This window comes from Cygnus olor, chromosome 12 (genome assembly GCF_009769625.2).
Source record: "Cygnus olor isolate bCygOlo1 chromosome 12, bCygOlo1.pri.v2, whole genome shotgun sequence".
In the NCBI taxonomy this organism is placed as follows: domain Eukaryota; kingdom Metazoa; phylum Chordata; class Aves; order Anseriformes; family Anatidae; genus Cygnus; species Cygnus olor.
This window is the reverse complement of record NC_049180.1, coordinates 2475249-2489922: the sequence shown is the minus strand read 5'-3', so window position 1 is coordinate 2489922 and position 14674 is coordinate 2475249. Positions and strand designations below refer to the sequence as shown.

General features: G+C 40.2%; 1 protein-coding gene across 1 annotated transcript in view; it reads right to left on the bottom strand.

Annotated features, from left to right (window-relative positions):
- ZCCHC14 (zinc finger CCHC-type containing 14) overlaps nucleotides 1-14674 on the bottom strand; it is a 53735-nt gene that overhangs the window by 8093 nt on the left and 30968 nt on the right. The window contains exons 3-10 of the mRNA XM_040571491.1: nucleotides 10438-10511; nucleotides 7615-7686; nucleotides 7296-7405; nucleotides 5590-5684; nucleotides 5438-5492; nucleotides 3732-4002; nucleotides 2257-2348; nucleotides 283-410 (exon numbers count right to left, since the gene is read on the bottom strand). Of these exons, the coding sequence (XP_040427425.1) occupies nucleotides 283-410; nucleotides 2257-2348; nucleotides 3732-4002; nucleotides 5438-5492; nucleotides 5590-5684; nucleotides 7296-7405; nucleotides 7615-7686; nucleotides 10438-10511 (897 nt within the window). The remainder of the gene's footprint in view (nucleotides 1-282; nucleotides 411-2256; nucleotides 2349-3731; nucleotides 4003-5437; nucleotides 5493-5589; nucleotides 5685-7295; nucleotides 7406-7614; nucleotides 7687-10437; nucleotides 10512-14674) is intronic.

The window sequence follows — 14674 nt, the reverse complement described above, 5'->3', positions numbered from 1 at the left end:
AGAGACAGGCACTGCCTATGAAGCAGGAGTCTGGAGGCGTTAACAGTCGCTGACCAGCACAGCTGGCCATTCACATGGAGGCCATGAAGGGACAAATAATTTTTCTTGCAGTCCACATACACAGAAATTGCACCTTTTGATTGCTCCCTGTTAAGCCAATGGCCTTTTGGAAGACAAAGCTTACGACAGGTTGGTGGAAAAGCAGGAAGAGGATGAGCTTGCTCTTGTACAAGTACATATTGAGCCCTGCGAGCACGGCACTGTGCTCTGCTCCTTTCTTACCTGCAGCATGGTTGCCACGAATACTCTGGATAGGCCCTACGTGCGTTGTAGGGGGAACCCTCGCCACACCGCTGCTGGTAACTGAAGAAGGTGTTGTGGGGTTTAGGCACCGCTTCTCCGATTTTTCTCTATAGGGCGATGGAGAAACGTATGAAGACACAAAAAAACCAGATCAATCAATTTCTGAATGAAACCGAAGCAGGCAAAGTCCATTAAATAATCTTAGGAAGTTATGCTCATTTCACGTGGAAACATTTGGCAATTATATCAATCCTGAACTTAGCTGCTTGCCAGCAGTTACTTTGTCCTTTCTGTCATCTGACTGTAATATTAATGCTTTCCTTTGTTTAAGGTAAAACGTCACAAAATGGTGACTACATTCTATCAGATGTTATGTAGGCACGTCCCAAACATAGCCAGGCACATCAAACCAAATGTGATTCTAACTTCTAATGTTGCCAACGCTGGAAAATCTAAGACTGGTGAAAAATGCTGTGTAGGAGCTTTGATAAATGGGCATGGATTTGGATTCTTAATTGCTTTTTAAGTAACTGCAGCAGCTTCAGAACAAACATTTACCTCTAAGCGGAGACATCAAAAACATGGACAATTTCTTATATCAGTTTCCCCAAGTTGCTATTAGTATTTCACAGAGCACTGCCCTTCTTTATATCACCTTCATGAGATAAAACAACTGCTGTGCTCATAAAACTGCAACAGCCCTGCCTTTGTCCCAGAACCGTGTTAGAAGCCCAAATTCTCCAGGCATTCATCTGGCAACGTGCAGCCCAGCTCCAGCAGGCAGCAGAGTCCTGAGCGCCTGCAGCTGCCACAGCTGGCGCGGGTCACCGCAGGACACCAAGAAAGCTCTTGAAGTAGCTGTGCTCCATCCCAGCTGACTGGGAGCCAAAAAATTGTCAGGTCTTAGCAAGAAAAAATCCTGCTGGGCATCCTGATTTTCTGCGTACGTGTCATCTGGCAACGCCACCTGAACTTGTGAAGTCGACAGCCTGGAGACTTGCCTTCCTGATTCCCTCCCACCCTATGAGGACGCTTCATTATATCAGCTATTTATTGAACACAAAATCAAAAAGTACTGAAGAAAGGTTTATGTTCCCAGTAAGTTTGCCTGTCTTTTTCTCAAATATCAGCAGCCCAATAAAAAATACTGTGTCTCCCTCCCACAGGCATGGCTTTGTGTATACCATCACGGCTGCAGTACTGTTACTAAGAAATATTTATGCACAAATCATTTTATCTGACAAAACATGAGAGAGTTCCATGGGCACAAAGACTTGATAATTACTCACAGGGAAGAAATGGCAGAGAAAGCAAACAACTGAGCAGAGAAACAGAGGGGAAGGGAAAGAAACAGAGCTGAAATACCAATTTTCCTGAAGGTGAGAAGGGTGTCTGGCTGTTCTGTGATTCTAAGTTCAGCTTAGGCTATATGCAGTCCTCCACCTTCCACTGACATGATTTTGCTCTGAGCTCATAAGACTTTCTAAGGCATGGTTCAAATGGAACTTGACTAAATATAAAATGTAGCTTGTACATCTGCTTTACAATATCTGTTAGAGAAGATTTTAAAAGTCCTATGTAACTGCATGCATCTTTTGTAAATTATTTCAAAAATGTTTCCCTCCTTAGAAGAGCTGTCGCCATGCATATATGTTACAGTTGGGTTGCCACGTCCTTTAAAAATGGAATTTACAAATTCTTTACATTTGGTTATCCTTATACAACCCTGAACAGGCAACAGTAGAACAGTGAGTATAAAATATGGTCTAGTAAACCTCTGCTTCAAGAGCTTTTCAAGCAACTGTCACTAACTGTAGATTAAGGGCGACAGTTAAGCATTATCCATATTTACAGGCTGGAATCCTGGTAGATTTATGGCCTGGAAGAAAAGGCCATTGTAAACTTTGTGTTAGATAACTTATGACCTTAATAAAACATTTTTCCCCCACTTACTTTTCCAACTCTAGCTGGGTCTTGAGCTTCTTCTTTGCTCCCATAGTGAGCGATTCAAACTTATTCAGATCTTCCTCAGTAAGACTCAGAAACTTGTAAAGAAAAAATATATGTTTAGTTTTATAGCCTGAAATATTCTTATTTACAATTTTCAGTAAAGATCAATTCTGAAAAGCAACTTTAAAGCCATTTTTAACGTATGTTAATTCAAAGAAACTCAACTCCAGTTTTAAATTATAGAATCGGTGTAGAATAAAAGCGTGGGGGACTTAAATGAAAGAAAGAACATCTGTAGGTTAAATTTAATTAGGTATGTGCTTATAGTAACTATTCACAATAAAGACAAAGTGATCTGCATACATATGAAAACAGAACTTTGTGCTATATATGAGTTTAAAGGTCTAGTTCTCTTAAAAATCACTCTGGTTTCCCTAGTTATGTCAGTTAAAACAGAAATCAATGTGCAATCATCTCATCAGTTTATTTGAAAATAGACTCTGAATTTAATTTTATAATAAAATATATAGAATATAAATAAGGGAACAAATATATATGTCTATGATATAAATAAAAATTAAAGCCAGCAAAGCATGCATAATTATACACACTTTTTAAAAAAATGTTTTCCCATGCCAGCACACTAAAATATCCAGTTTTCCCACTTTATTGAAGAAAAAAGCACGGTATATATTCCCTCACATAATGAAGAACATCAAACCAGAAAACTCTGGTAACAGATTATAGTTAAATACACACACCATACTATAACCTTCACAAAGCTTTCCCAATTTAGACCTGACTAAACCTAAGCTCTTTGTCCACCGGAGGGCGTTCAAGGCTAAAATACAGTAAGAGGACATGAATCTTAAACAGCCCTTACAGATGGAGCTGGATAAATACTGTAACAGTACTCATAACTGTTCAGTTAAAATCCAGCAGACATTAGGATCTTTCAGGAGTCTTACTATGCAAATAAATAAACGTTTGTTTTTCCAAAAGATTTTTGCCGAAAACAAATTCACTTGCAGGTACATGCCCACGCTAATGTTCGTATCAGAAGACTCTTTGAATTTATTTTAAAAAGAACGATAACCAAATATTTTGGGGAGAAAAATTAGTGAAGACGCAGAAACAACAACAAAAAGACTACAGATTTTTGTTACTGCACATCAAAGGGATGAACAGGGAGCCAAAGCAGAGCTCCTAAGTCAGCATGCAATTGGATCTTCAAGCATTCAATAAAGAATTCTGAAATACAGCAGCTGTCTAACATCCCAGGCCCTGGGCACCATGCCGATCAAAAATAGGAGGAAGGATTTCATCACAATATGACTGCTTCGAGAGATTGCAAACCTTCACAGCATTTGCTGGTAACTGGTGCAATTCTAAACGCAGATGTTTGCTGCCTCTCTTTCCACACTACAGAATGTAAGTTAAAAGCTGATTCCCTTTTCTTACCCAACACACAGCCCTACCTTTTCCATTGTGAGCTGTTTGAAGACAGGATAGTATTTGTGCAACCGCAGTTTCCTGAGCCAGTCTAAGATCCCGTTTTGTTCCTGTGTCTGAGGGGTCTGTGGACTGGAAGACATTAACATGGGTGAAGAGGAGTCCATCTGGTTGCGATAGGCCAGTGATGAGCCAGTACCTCCTGAATGGGAACAGTGGGGTAGTGCAACAGGGGCAGCAGCTGGGTGCTGGACATGATTCTGAGAAGACTGAATGCCAGCCACTCCACATACAGGTCTGCAAAACAGAAAGAGAATTTGATTTAGCACATTGAATCTTTGTTCTTTACTTTACTTTGGCAATATAAATCTACCACTTGCAAGAGTTCTGGTAAAACCTGCACTGTTTGATCCAAGTTAAAGATTTGTAACTATGCTGTTCAGTAGCAGATTAAAAGCAGTGCAGTCTATTGCAAACATTAAAAGCTGTATGTGCAACTTAAGCAGATGTTTCCTTCCATAATCCTAAATAGTACGTGTTCTGCCACCTCTCTGTGATTGAAAAAACAAAAGGTCTAAAGAGAATGGCCATGGTTCAGCTTTGCATTATTACAAAGAAGCCCAAATCTAATATATGGAATTGTTTTTTTTTTTACATGTGGATGTGGCTAAATAACCCACAATGCTGGCTCCTTGATGTGTTCTGTTTTTTGTTGGAGAAAAAGAAAATTGCCTCTTAAAAGAATGATTAGGGTTCTGAGTTTCCTAACAAAAGGGTAGAATATTTCTCTCTCTCCTTTCCCAAGGCTGACTTGGAAGAGGTCACTCTCCTTTCTCCCTCTGAAGAAAAACTGCTATACAAGGAAACATTTAAATGTGCTGTAGACAGAAAAACAGCCTTTCAGAGATGCTCTACTCTCCCTTTGTCCACAAATATTCACGCTAGGGATGACCAGATCTGTGCCTACAATTCAACAATCATCACTCCTTTTAAACACATGATTGAGGCCATTATGACTTACGTAGTAAGCAGCAGATCACAGAAAAGTCATCCACCGTTGCAGCTCAACATTGAAGTGCTGATGCCAATTATTAGTTTAAAACATTCTGAGAAACACTGCTTAGAACGTGTTCGTAGATTGAACCGCCAGCAGGAAGACTGCAATCATCTGATCTAATCTCCCAGGTAATGCCGGTCAAAAGGCATTTGTCTTTGAACACACACATTTCTTAAGATGAGATAACCACTGCTGATTTCAAAACTGGCAATGATGAGAGTCCGTCACAACCCTAGAAAGTTTGTTCCAATGGTAATTGCATTTTATACACTTCATTTTTGAAGCTGAACTTAAATTCTATCTTCCAATAACTAGATCATGTTACATTTTGACTTGCAAACTGTTAAGTAAGTTTGGGTGTCGTCGTGATCACTGTAAAACTTCTCTTCACCTAAATAACCATACAGAGCTTCTGTAGTTATTATTACAAGACGTGTTTCCTTAAGCTTTTAAAAAAATGAACAAACGACAACACTAGAAATACTAGTACCTTACAACCAAATTTGCATCATTTATCTCTTTTGGGCTGACCACACGCTAAGGATAGAATTTCTGACAATCTTCTACAGCTGACTATAAAAGCTCAAATAAATCTCCAAGGGAAGACAGATAATTACCTACAGAACAGGGTTTTACAACTAAATGGAATAAACATAATCAGAATAAATATTTCACCTTCCGGATGTTCCCAGCGTAGTTCCTACTTTATAAAGGGAGGGGTTGCCAGGATCTAAAAACAAGGAATCGAAGTTAAAAATAATACCAAGTTATGAAATGCGTATCAGTTGAAAAAAAAATAATAATCTTAAAACTTCATTTAAACTTACTTGAACTCTGAAGTTGCTGTGAAGGAGATGAAGTGCTGAAAAACTTTCTAACGTGGTCGTTTTTCACCACATGGGAAGGTAATGGTGCCAAATACCTGCACGTTCATCAAAAACAAATAAAACCCCCATCTTGTTATAATTGATTCACAGCTGTCTATTTAATCATATGAAATGCAAATGACATTTTAAAATCGACGTTAAGAAACATAAAAGCCCTTTCAAATTAACATGAAATTCTGTTTCAAAACAGCCTTGAAGCGCATATATCCTTATCCTTAAAATTTCTTACACTCATGTCACCGTTTTGTGTTTCTTTCCCTCTGTTTAATGTTTCAGTCAAATATGCTTAAATTAGAATTACATCCGACTGGAACACTCAACACAAGTTTCTAAGTACAAACTTGAAAATTTCCTTTCAAAAACCTGAAACTAAAGACCAGAAAATATAGATGTATCTATGGTTATTTAATTTTCTCCTCCTCGAAATAAACAGCAGATGTAGATTCTGGCAGTGCAGAGGAAAAAGGCTCTAAAACTTATGTCACATTTTCCCTGGGATTGCTGTGCTTCTTCTGGGGAGAAAAAAAAAAGGCAGTTTCCCAAAACTTTGTAACGTATGAAGTGTCTTCTATCAACGTGACTAGATTTCTTATTGTTATGCAAGCTTGATTGTCTTTTTCCAAGTCTTCGATAGATTTGCAAGTGTATAAAGAGGTGTCAAAATAGAGTTAATTTTGACTGTACTTTGGATTTCTCATTTTTAAAGTCTTTGAGTAAAAAATGAATTCAACTAGAGACATGTGAATGTGCTTTCCACCTTGAAAAATCCCAGTTCCTTTCCTGAACCTTTCAAATATGCAGCACTGAGCAAAACAGCTTCTTTTTCTGCTCCACAGACAGCCGTTGCTGTGTAAACGCAGATTGCTGCTCTATTAACCTAGATTTGTAGAGACTGTTGCTAGCTAAACAGCAGCAGCAGCAACATGCTTTCCCTCTTACCCTACCAAATTCTCCTCGGTAGGCTGTGATTCTCGAAGCGTGGAGGGGATTGTTTGAAATGTTAACGCTGTTTGCCATGAAAAATAATCTAGGCATGCACCTGCTGGCTCTCACTAGAGAAAAATAGCCACTGGGGCTCTACCCGTGGTGGACAAAAGTCTGTCTGGATGTAGGAAAATAGGTGTTTAGCAGAAGCTCTAATAAAAGTTAATTAGTATTTTAATGCGTCATTTAATACTTATTAGAGATAAAGACAGTTGTAGCTGCAAATACTTTCACTCCTTTTAATTCTCCTAGCAAAACTGTTTCAGGATTTAAAAAAGAGAGAACCGATGTGAACTGCCACAGATGGTGATTTTTAAAATGGTGTTTTAGATTAGATAATAGCCAGGTGATTTACGGTAATGTACCGAGGTACCATGTAGGGCTTTGGAAATTTCTGTTAATGACTTCCAACAATTTAATGGCCATTACAAATATACACAAGGCATTTTATAAAAGCATATCTACCTTTATGAAACTGAAGGAAAACAAATACAACAACAATCTCAAACACTGGTAAAACATCAAGAAATAATGCTTAAGATCGGGCCCTAATTTCTTCAGAGTAATTCAGAGTATAAATGTAATATATCTATTTTTTGTTTCTTTCTTCCATTTGGTGAAAAAGCCATGTATCAAGATAAAACCCAAACAAAGCAGCATACCTAAGGTCCGATTCCAGGTCCATGTGGTTTCGTTCTAGGTAAAATGAATCTGGACCAGCTAGGCAAGGAATGAATTTCTCCAAGTTTTCATCTGGATATAGCTGAGACAGCTAAAGGTGGAGGATATTAAAAATAGTAAGTGAAAAGAAGACTTATTACTCGGATGAGATGCAAGGCACAGCAATTTAAAAGTCAAACGTTTTATGGCATTCAACTTATCTGTGTTATTTCAGTACATTTTCAAAAATGTCTCTGCATGAAATTACATATTCAGACAAAACATCGCTTCGTTTCAAAGCATCCCTCATATCGCCTTTACCTTTGAAATAAATTCAGTCACTTCAGTGGATGATTTGGTTACCAACGTCACTGAAGAATCAGACCACAGGACCTGAAGGAGTAAAAAGCATCCAGTTTAGTAACTAGTAGTCAGGGATTTAAGTCTGCTTTCAGAAGATCCCTAACAGGCATCAGATGACTGCCACAGGCTGCAAGAAACATCCTTGTTGCTGTGACATCAGCGAGGAAAAACTTTCTGTGCACAAGTAACTATTACTCAGTCCTCCCTTGCTGCCCAACGCGCGGTTATTACACTTAACAACTACTCTGAATTCTTAAAAAAGCACTTCAGAGTTTACACAGCCCCGGCACGCTGCAGACATCCAGCATTAAAACAGACTACTCACTAATGGAACTTTTTTTCCTCGTGATGGTTACAGAAAACAGCTGCTTTGTGCGAGCTGATGGGCAACACGAGCAACTCATCACAGCAGTGCCTACCTAGAGCTAACCCACTCCATATGCTGTGCAGAATTGAAGGTGGCAGCAAACCATCCTGCTGCCAAAAAGCAAAACCTTTAGCACGAAACCTGCAGTTAGCGTCCCATCGATGCTTTTCGGACACCACCATCTTGTGTATGCCCTAGCAAAAGGAAGCAGTTCGCTATCTCTTCCTGTAGGCTCCCTGCGTTAAGTCATTGCATTCTTCCATGCAGAGGCATTTATTGGGTGGTGGGTGATTGAACCGAGCCAAAAGTCAGGGCTTCTTGGCACGAAGACGGTCGGATGCAAGCGGCTACCACTGCTAGCAAACTAGCAAGTCCCCTCAGCCATAAGATCCCCAATTCAAAGGGTTTGGCAGGTACACGAGTCTTCAGCGGCTACATATGGGAAGAAGCTGGGTCTGTGTGTTTGAGAAGCAGGAAGCCATCTTCTCACATGACGCTAGTTTCAATGACAACTGAAAACATACACACAGTTTTTCCAGCCTCCAGAATGCAGCCAAAAAGACTGGTGAGAGGATTTCAAAATAGATTACATAATGGAGGAATTTCCTCTCTGTAGAGCTGTTACACAAAAGTAAGGAAAAAGAAAAGAAGAAAGAAAACTTGAGCAGTTTCTGGTTTTACAAAGCCTTTTCTCCTCATTTTTTTAAGGTTTGTGCTGAATTAATACCTTTTTAAGATTCGTGAGAAGCTTCAGAAAATACAGGAGATACTTCTCTTTCCTTCTAGTTTTGTAAAAACCTGACATTTGTTACAACTGATGTTTTGCTAACTTGTTATAATTTTCAATACTTACGAAACAATAATGTGAGCTGTAAATCCAGGGAACAACAGCAATGCCAAGCACGGCTGAAAACTACTCTATCTATTGACCTTCTAGTCCCAAGCTCCTCAACAAAACATTTAGCAGTTAGGTTTCTAACCAAGCAAACAGCAATTTATTAGCTCAGCTAAACTATGGACAGTTCTTTTAGTTACAAGCCGTCAAGTGAAATGTTGTCACCGATAAAAGTCATTTCTGGTATTTATAGAAGAATTTATAATAGGAAAAAATGTTCCACAAAATATGAATACGCAACTGGAGTCCAGACGACGATATCGTTCATAAGGATGTTAAAAAAAATCAAAACCCCTTTCTAATATTGATGACATTTGGAGCAGTCACAGCCACTATCCCTGAATTGAGACAAGCAGAGGTTAATGCTGTCAACATCACAAGAAGATGCCAAATGGGCGCTCTGTCTTGGGTCTCAGTTTGAAAGAAACTTTTCTTTTTAGTGCAAGTTGTAGATAATTGAAATTCTACTGTCCTTTTTCTTTCAGGTTTTCCCTTTCTCACCAACTGTTTGGCTTTGATGCCTCATTAAGTAAGCCAAAGACATTTTCTGGGCTTTGCATTCTGAATTTTGGAATACGTTCTTCAGACTGGATGGGACAAAAGCATTTTGTCATTCTTTCTTGACAGCTCTCCGCTATTAACACAAGGTTTCACTGAATGAAATCATAGGCCCACAGAAACCGTGAGCAATGACTGAAGCCCCAAAAGCTGCGTCAAAAAGGGGGAAAGCCACTTCTCCTAGCAGCCTGTGGCTAACCACTCTCATTCCAGAAGAACTATTCTCATTTCCAGTCTGAATTTGTCTGGCTTCAATTTTCAGGCAACGGTTCCTGTTATGCTTTTTTTTTCTGCCATATTAACGACTCCTTTACCATAAAATATTTTCTTCCCTTTAAAAACACTCTTATATGATGCTCAAGTCATCTTTCAGAGGAATTCTTTAAGTCTCTCACTGCATGGCATTTTCCTCAAGCCTTGAATAATTTCCATAGCTATTTTCTGTACTCTACAACACCCCTTTTAAAACCAGCAACATCTGAAACATATGCCACAGTCTCACACTCCCCTCGCTGCTGAATACAGAGATAAACGGTCATTCTGCCTCTTTTCCCATACACACAGAACTGCCCTGAGTACCTAATTTCTCTTGTTTGTCCAGATTAAGACTCAAATTCTTGTTAGCTTCTGCATTCCAGGACAGAGATACCATTTTCTCTAAGTGTGGCATGATTTTTTCCCATAAATATACATTTGCCACAACTGGCTGCATTAGAGTGATTTATTTCTTTGCCTGTGTCCCACTTACCAGTCAATCTCTGCAACATCTACATATGTTAATCATCAGCAATTTATGACTACTTACAAATCACTGATTACAAAAAAATGACTAAGCATCTATCCTTGAGGACCAATTTCTGGGATCTAACAATGTTTGAGGATTTCTTTAACTCCTTTTTAAGTGTTATCCTCCCTTCTTTCAAAGGAAGAAAAAACAAAACAAAAAATCACCAGAACTTACCTCAAAGGAATATTCAACATTTCTCTCATTCTTCTTGTGTGCCAGTCCCTTTAGCTCCACTTTTTCAACACTCACTATGAAAAAGCAAAGAGATAAGAAGAATGAGGAGGATGTTTTTAGCTGCAGGCAGATGTGATTATTCGTAGCTAGAGCCAGAACTCGCCCGGAGTGCATTTGACGGGTGGCAGCAGTGCTTCAGGTGCACACTTGAGGGCAGATAGGGAAGGTGATACCCATTGAATCTGCTTTCCATTCTAGCTTTAGAAAGGCTTAATTTCAACCACCACCCAAACAATAGACGGAGTGCAAAGCTCTTCATTTCCTCCTGGCCATATGACAGCACTCACTGGCACGACAACAGACATGACAAAAGGGGATGGGTTTATCCGAGCAACATCACGTAGCAAAGAGCATCCTTCTAAGGGAAACCGTGTTTTCACGGGCTGGTTTTACAAGGAGTTTAGTGCTTTTTTATTGCTCCGTTGACATCACGACTCCTCCTTGAGTGCAGGTTGACGGGAAACTTCAGCCTCAATTATTGCTATTTGTGTAAGTCGAAAGCAAAACCAGGATCTTACGGAGGGAAGGGCTGCACAGCCCAGACCCCGCTGCCTCCATCTCCACGTGTGTACAGCCTTTACAGACACAGCCCTAGGCATCAGATCTTTGAAATGCCATGTCCTTGCAGCCTCTCATTTCCCACACACATCAAAGATCTCACCGTGCTAAGCATTATCAAGATTATTTTACTGCCTTTCTGTTTCTCTTGTAATTTCTCCTGTCTTGTGCCTGCACCCGTGGGGATACACAAATATTTTTTTTTTCATAAAATCTCAATTGCATTGGCTTAACAATTCAAAAGCAATTATATGAAAACAGTCACAGGAACGTTAGCTGCCAACAACAGGTGCCGGGAGGGACGCACGCTGTGCGCGTTACATTTCCACACAGCAGTTCAAACGAGCGAAATCCAGAGCCTGACATTTTCTTTCTGGGGAACTACAATCGACAACATTTTTACTTGTTTTCAAGACTATTTATACATTATGTCACCTGTATGACTCAGAGGTACGTTTATCGCATATATCTTTCTCTTCCCTGATAACATAAGCAGCCTATTCCCAAGGCCAAGGCGCTCCATCTCCAACCTGGGGCTCAATTTTCCTCCCCATGAAATAATCACAAGGCTTTACCTTGTCCATTTAAACCTTTTTGTTGTGTCCTGTCATTTAAAAATGTTACCACCTAGCTCTTGGCTGTTTAACCGACCTCCTCTTAGAGCTTTATTTATTTGCAGTCAAAATTTTTAGAATTACCAAGTTTTAAATAGACGTGCAGACGTTTATGCTGGTCTTTGATACCCAGATTTAGCACTCCCTTCGTGATCCTCAGCCATTCCTTCTTCATTTAACTCCCAACTACAGTAACACAAATCCCTCTGCTTGTGAATAACGTCAATTTACTACTTACTACTTTCTCCTCTATCTTATCCTTTTTGTCGCGATTTGCTCCCCTTAAAGCTTTCAGTGGATTCCTCTCGCATTTCTGAGCCGCTTTCACAGTACTACCGCGCTGTTACACTGCACGCTCAGCACCACGGGAACACGTCTGCTGCGTGCCAGATATTGATGAGCTACCTGGACAGCACGGAGATTTAAGCATGCACATAGTTCAAAGGTTTTCCTGCAATTTTAAGAAAAATCTCCCTCAATATACTGATTTAAGAGAATTCAGGACACCCTTAATTGTGATGACAGTTAAAATATAGCAAATATTGATTAGAATATTTATTTTGGGATTATAATTAGAGAGAAACTGTAGGGCGGATGTTGTGTGGGGTATCACCGTGCTGCTGCTGAAACAGCTGAAGGACGAGCGAGGAACTGAATTGTCAAAAGACTAGCATCAACTGCAGCAATGTATGCTTTGGAGTAGGACAAAGAAAGCCAGGAAGGTGGCAAGTGTTACTCAGCATTTGCCAGTTACAGTAAATCCAGTGTCGCTTTATTGAAATTTTTTTATTATTTTTATTTCCTACAGTTTCCAAACACCATCTCTTTTATCTATTCATTACTCCTCTACAGTAATTCAAGCAACACAGGATTACCTACCAATACAAAATGGAGCTATTTCTGGCTTACTCTGTGGGTTAATAACAAACTTTAACTCAACTCGTAGATTTTATTGTGCTGACAGTTACGTGACCTCTTCATGCTAAAGTTCTGCCCGAGCTTACCCAGTTAACACAATCTGCTGTGGCGAGTTTATCCTCTGGAAATGATTGCAATTAGCAAGGTGAAGCATTAGGTACACATTTCTGCAGTGACCCTGCACTGAATCTCGTAAGATGAGGTCTGTTCCAGAGCATGAAATGTAGTTCATCGTGCAGCTGCAACGTGCTGCTAGGGACAATTGTCCAGACTGTTTCCAATGATCTGCAAAAATGCCCCAACTAGCTAACGATATGAAATGTATAATTAGTCTTATAATCAAGTTTTTGATTAATTTGTTATCCGATGTTTTTGTTATGTGGGCTCTTGAATTTTTTTTTTGTATTATTTAACTGGTGGTTGATTTTATTAAATAGCCTTCCTAAACTTACCATGCAGCTTAACTTTATTCAGAACAATCAATCACACAAAACTCAGGAAGAAAAAGCTGCCATCTACCCAGCAGGAGTGAGTGGATTTTAAATTCGCTGTCTAACAAATTGTCTAAAAATGGAAAAAAGGAAACATTTTTACTGTACTCATTTCAAAACCATGGGAAACCGCGCAAAGAGCTGACTCTACCCAATGTCACTATAAACGACTCCACGAGCAGAAAAACTGTAGAGACTTCAGGACCCACAAGACTGGTGTATTTTCAGGACGCTGAATTCAGCGAGGCTCAAGCTTCCCCATCTGAGGTATAAAAAAACAGTCGATGTTTCTATTTCGGAGACAGCCAGGGCAAGCACGTTTGCACTACCTTAAATCTAAGCTTCTGGTCTGGATCTAACCACTGGGAACTCATTCACGAGTAGCACAGGTCCACCCTCGCATCAGGCGTTGTGCATGGGGCAGGAACCACCAGGGCAGCTTGGAAGGGTGTCTATCGTCATGCCAGGGGATCTGTGGGAGGCATACCTTCCTTTCTGTCTGCTCCTTTCTTCCAGCACTTCCCTGTAAAATGAGCCAACAGAAGTACTTGTGTGCGTGGGGACGCATCTCGCCCACTGCTAGGCTTTCTGACCTGCTCTAGGAAGGGGCACTGAAGACTTTGTGATGGAGCTATACCCACAGTTATCTGGGAAACTACAACAGGCAAGTAAAACAGATTTGGACAAGGTCACAAATGAAACACAAAAGGGATTAAAAAAAAAAAAAAAGACAAAGGAGGTTTGCAGGTGGTGCAGAAGGGGCTCCCGTCAAGGCTGTGGCTACGTACAACTTCTGTGGTCTCATTCAGAAGAGCACAGAGTACGGGGACATACCCACACAACCCTTCCCACGTATTCACAGTTACTAGAAATCTAATTTTGAAATACACGAGCCTTTGTCTTCTGCTGAACTCTGCTTTGAAAGGGCAGCCGACAGAATGAAACATCTTCATTCTCTAGCAGAGATTTTCTGCAATCAAATTTCCTGGGGCATTTGGGGGGAGATTGTTTTACTTTGCTACTTTCCTTTAAACACAAATGAGAAATGTTCTTCGTGTAGCTATCAACTGCACACAGAATTGCATCAGTTATTGAAGCTTGCATTCGAAATGCTATTGCCGAGGCCAAAGCAAATACTGCTCTGCGATTAAGTCCACATCCTTTACACTTTGTTATGACGCAGCAGGAGTCGTGTCACACAGCCATGTCCTGCCAGCATAGCTGTTAACACAGCCAGGGAGATAAGACAGGAGCTTCCCAAGTCACAAGGGCTTGCATGGTGGTCACAAATCTGGAAGCTCAGGACCTGAGGAGATGCTGCATCACCATCCTCCAGTTGCTACCCCACCGCAGCCTGCAAGACACGAGTTCTCTCTGCCACCACCTCCCAGCCACGTCTTGAGGAGCTTTCCAGAATCGTGACCACACCGTTGCTTGCTGAGGTATGATACCGATTGTCAGTGCAACCAGAACAAGCAGCAGCACACCGTAATTTGGATTACTTGGTTCCCAAGGAAGTTAAAACAAATGTCAACATCTCAAATCTCCCCTCCCCAGCTCATTCAGAGTTTGAGACTGGAGAAATACAGGGCTGGA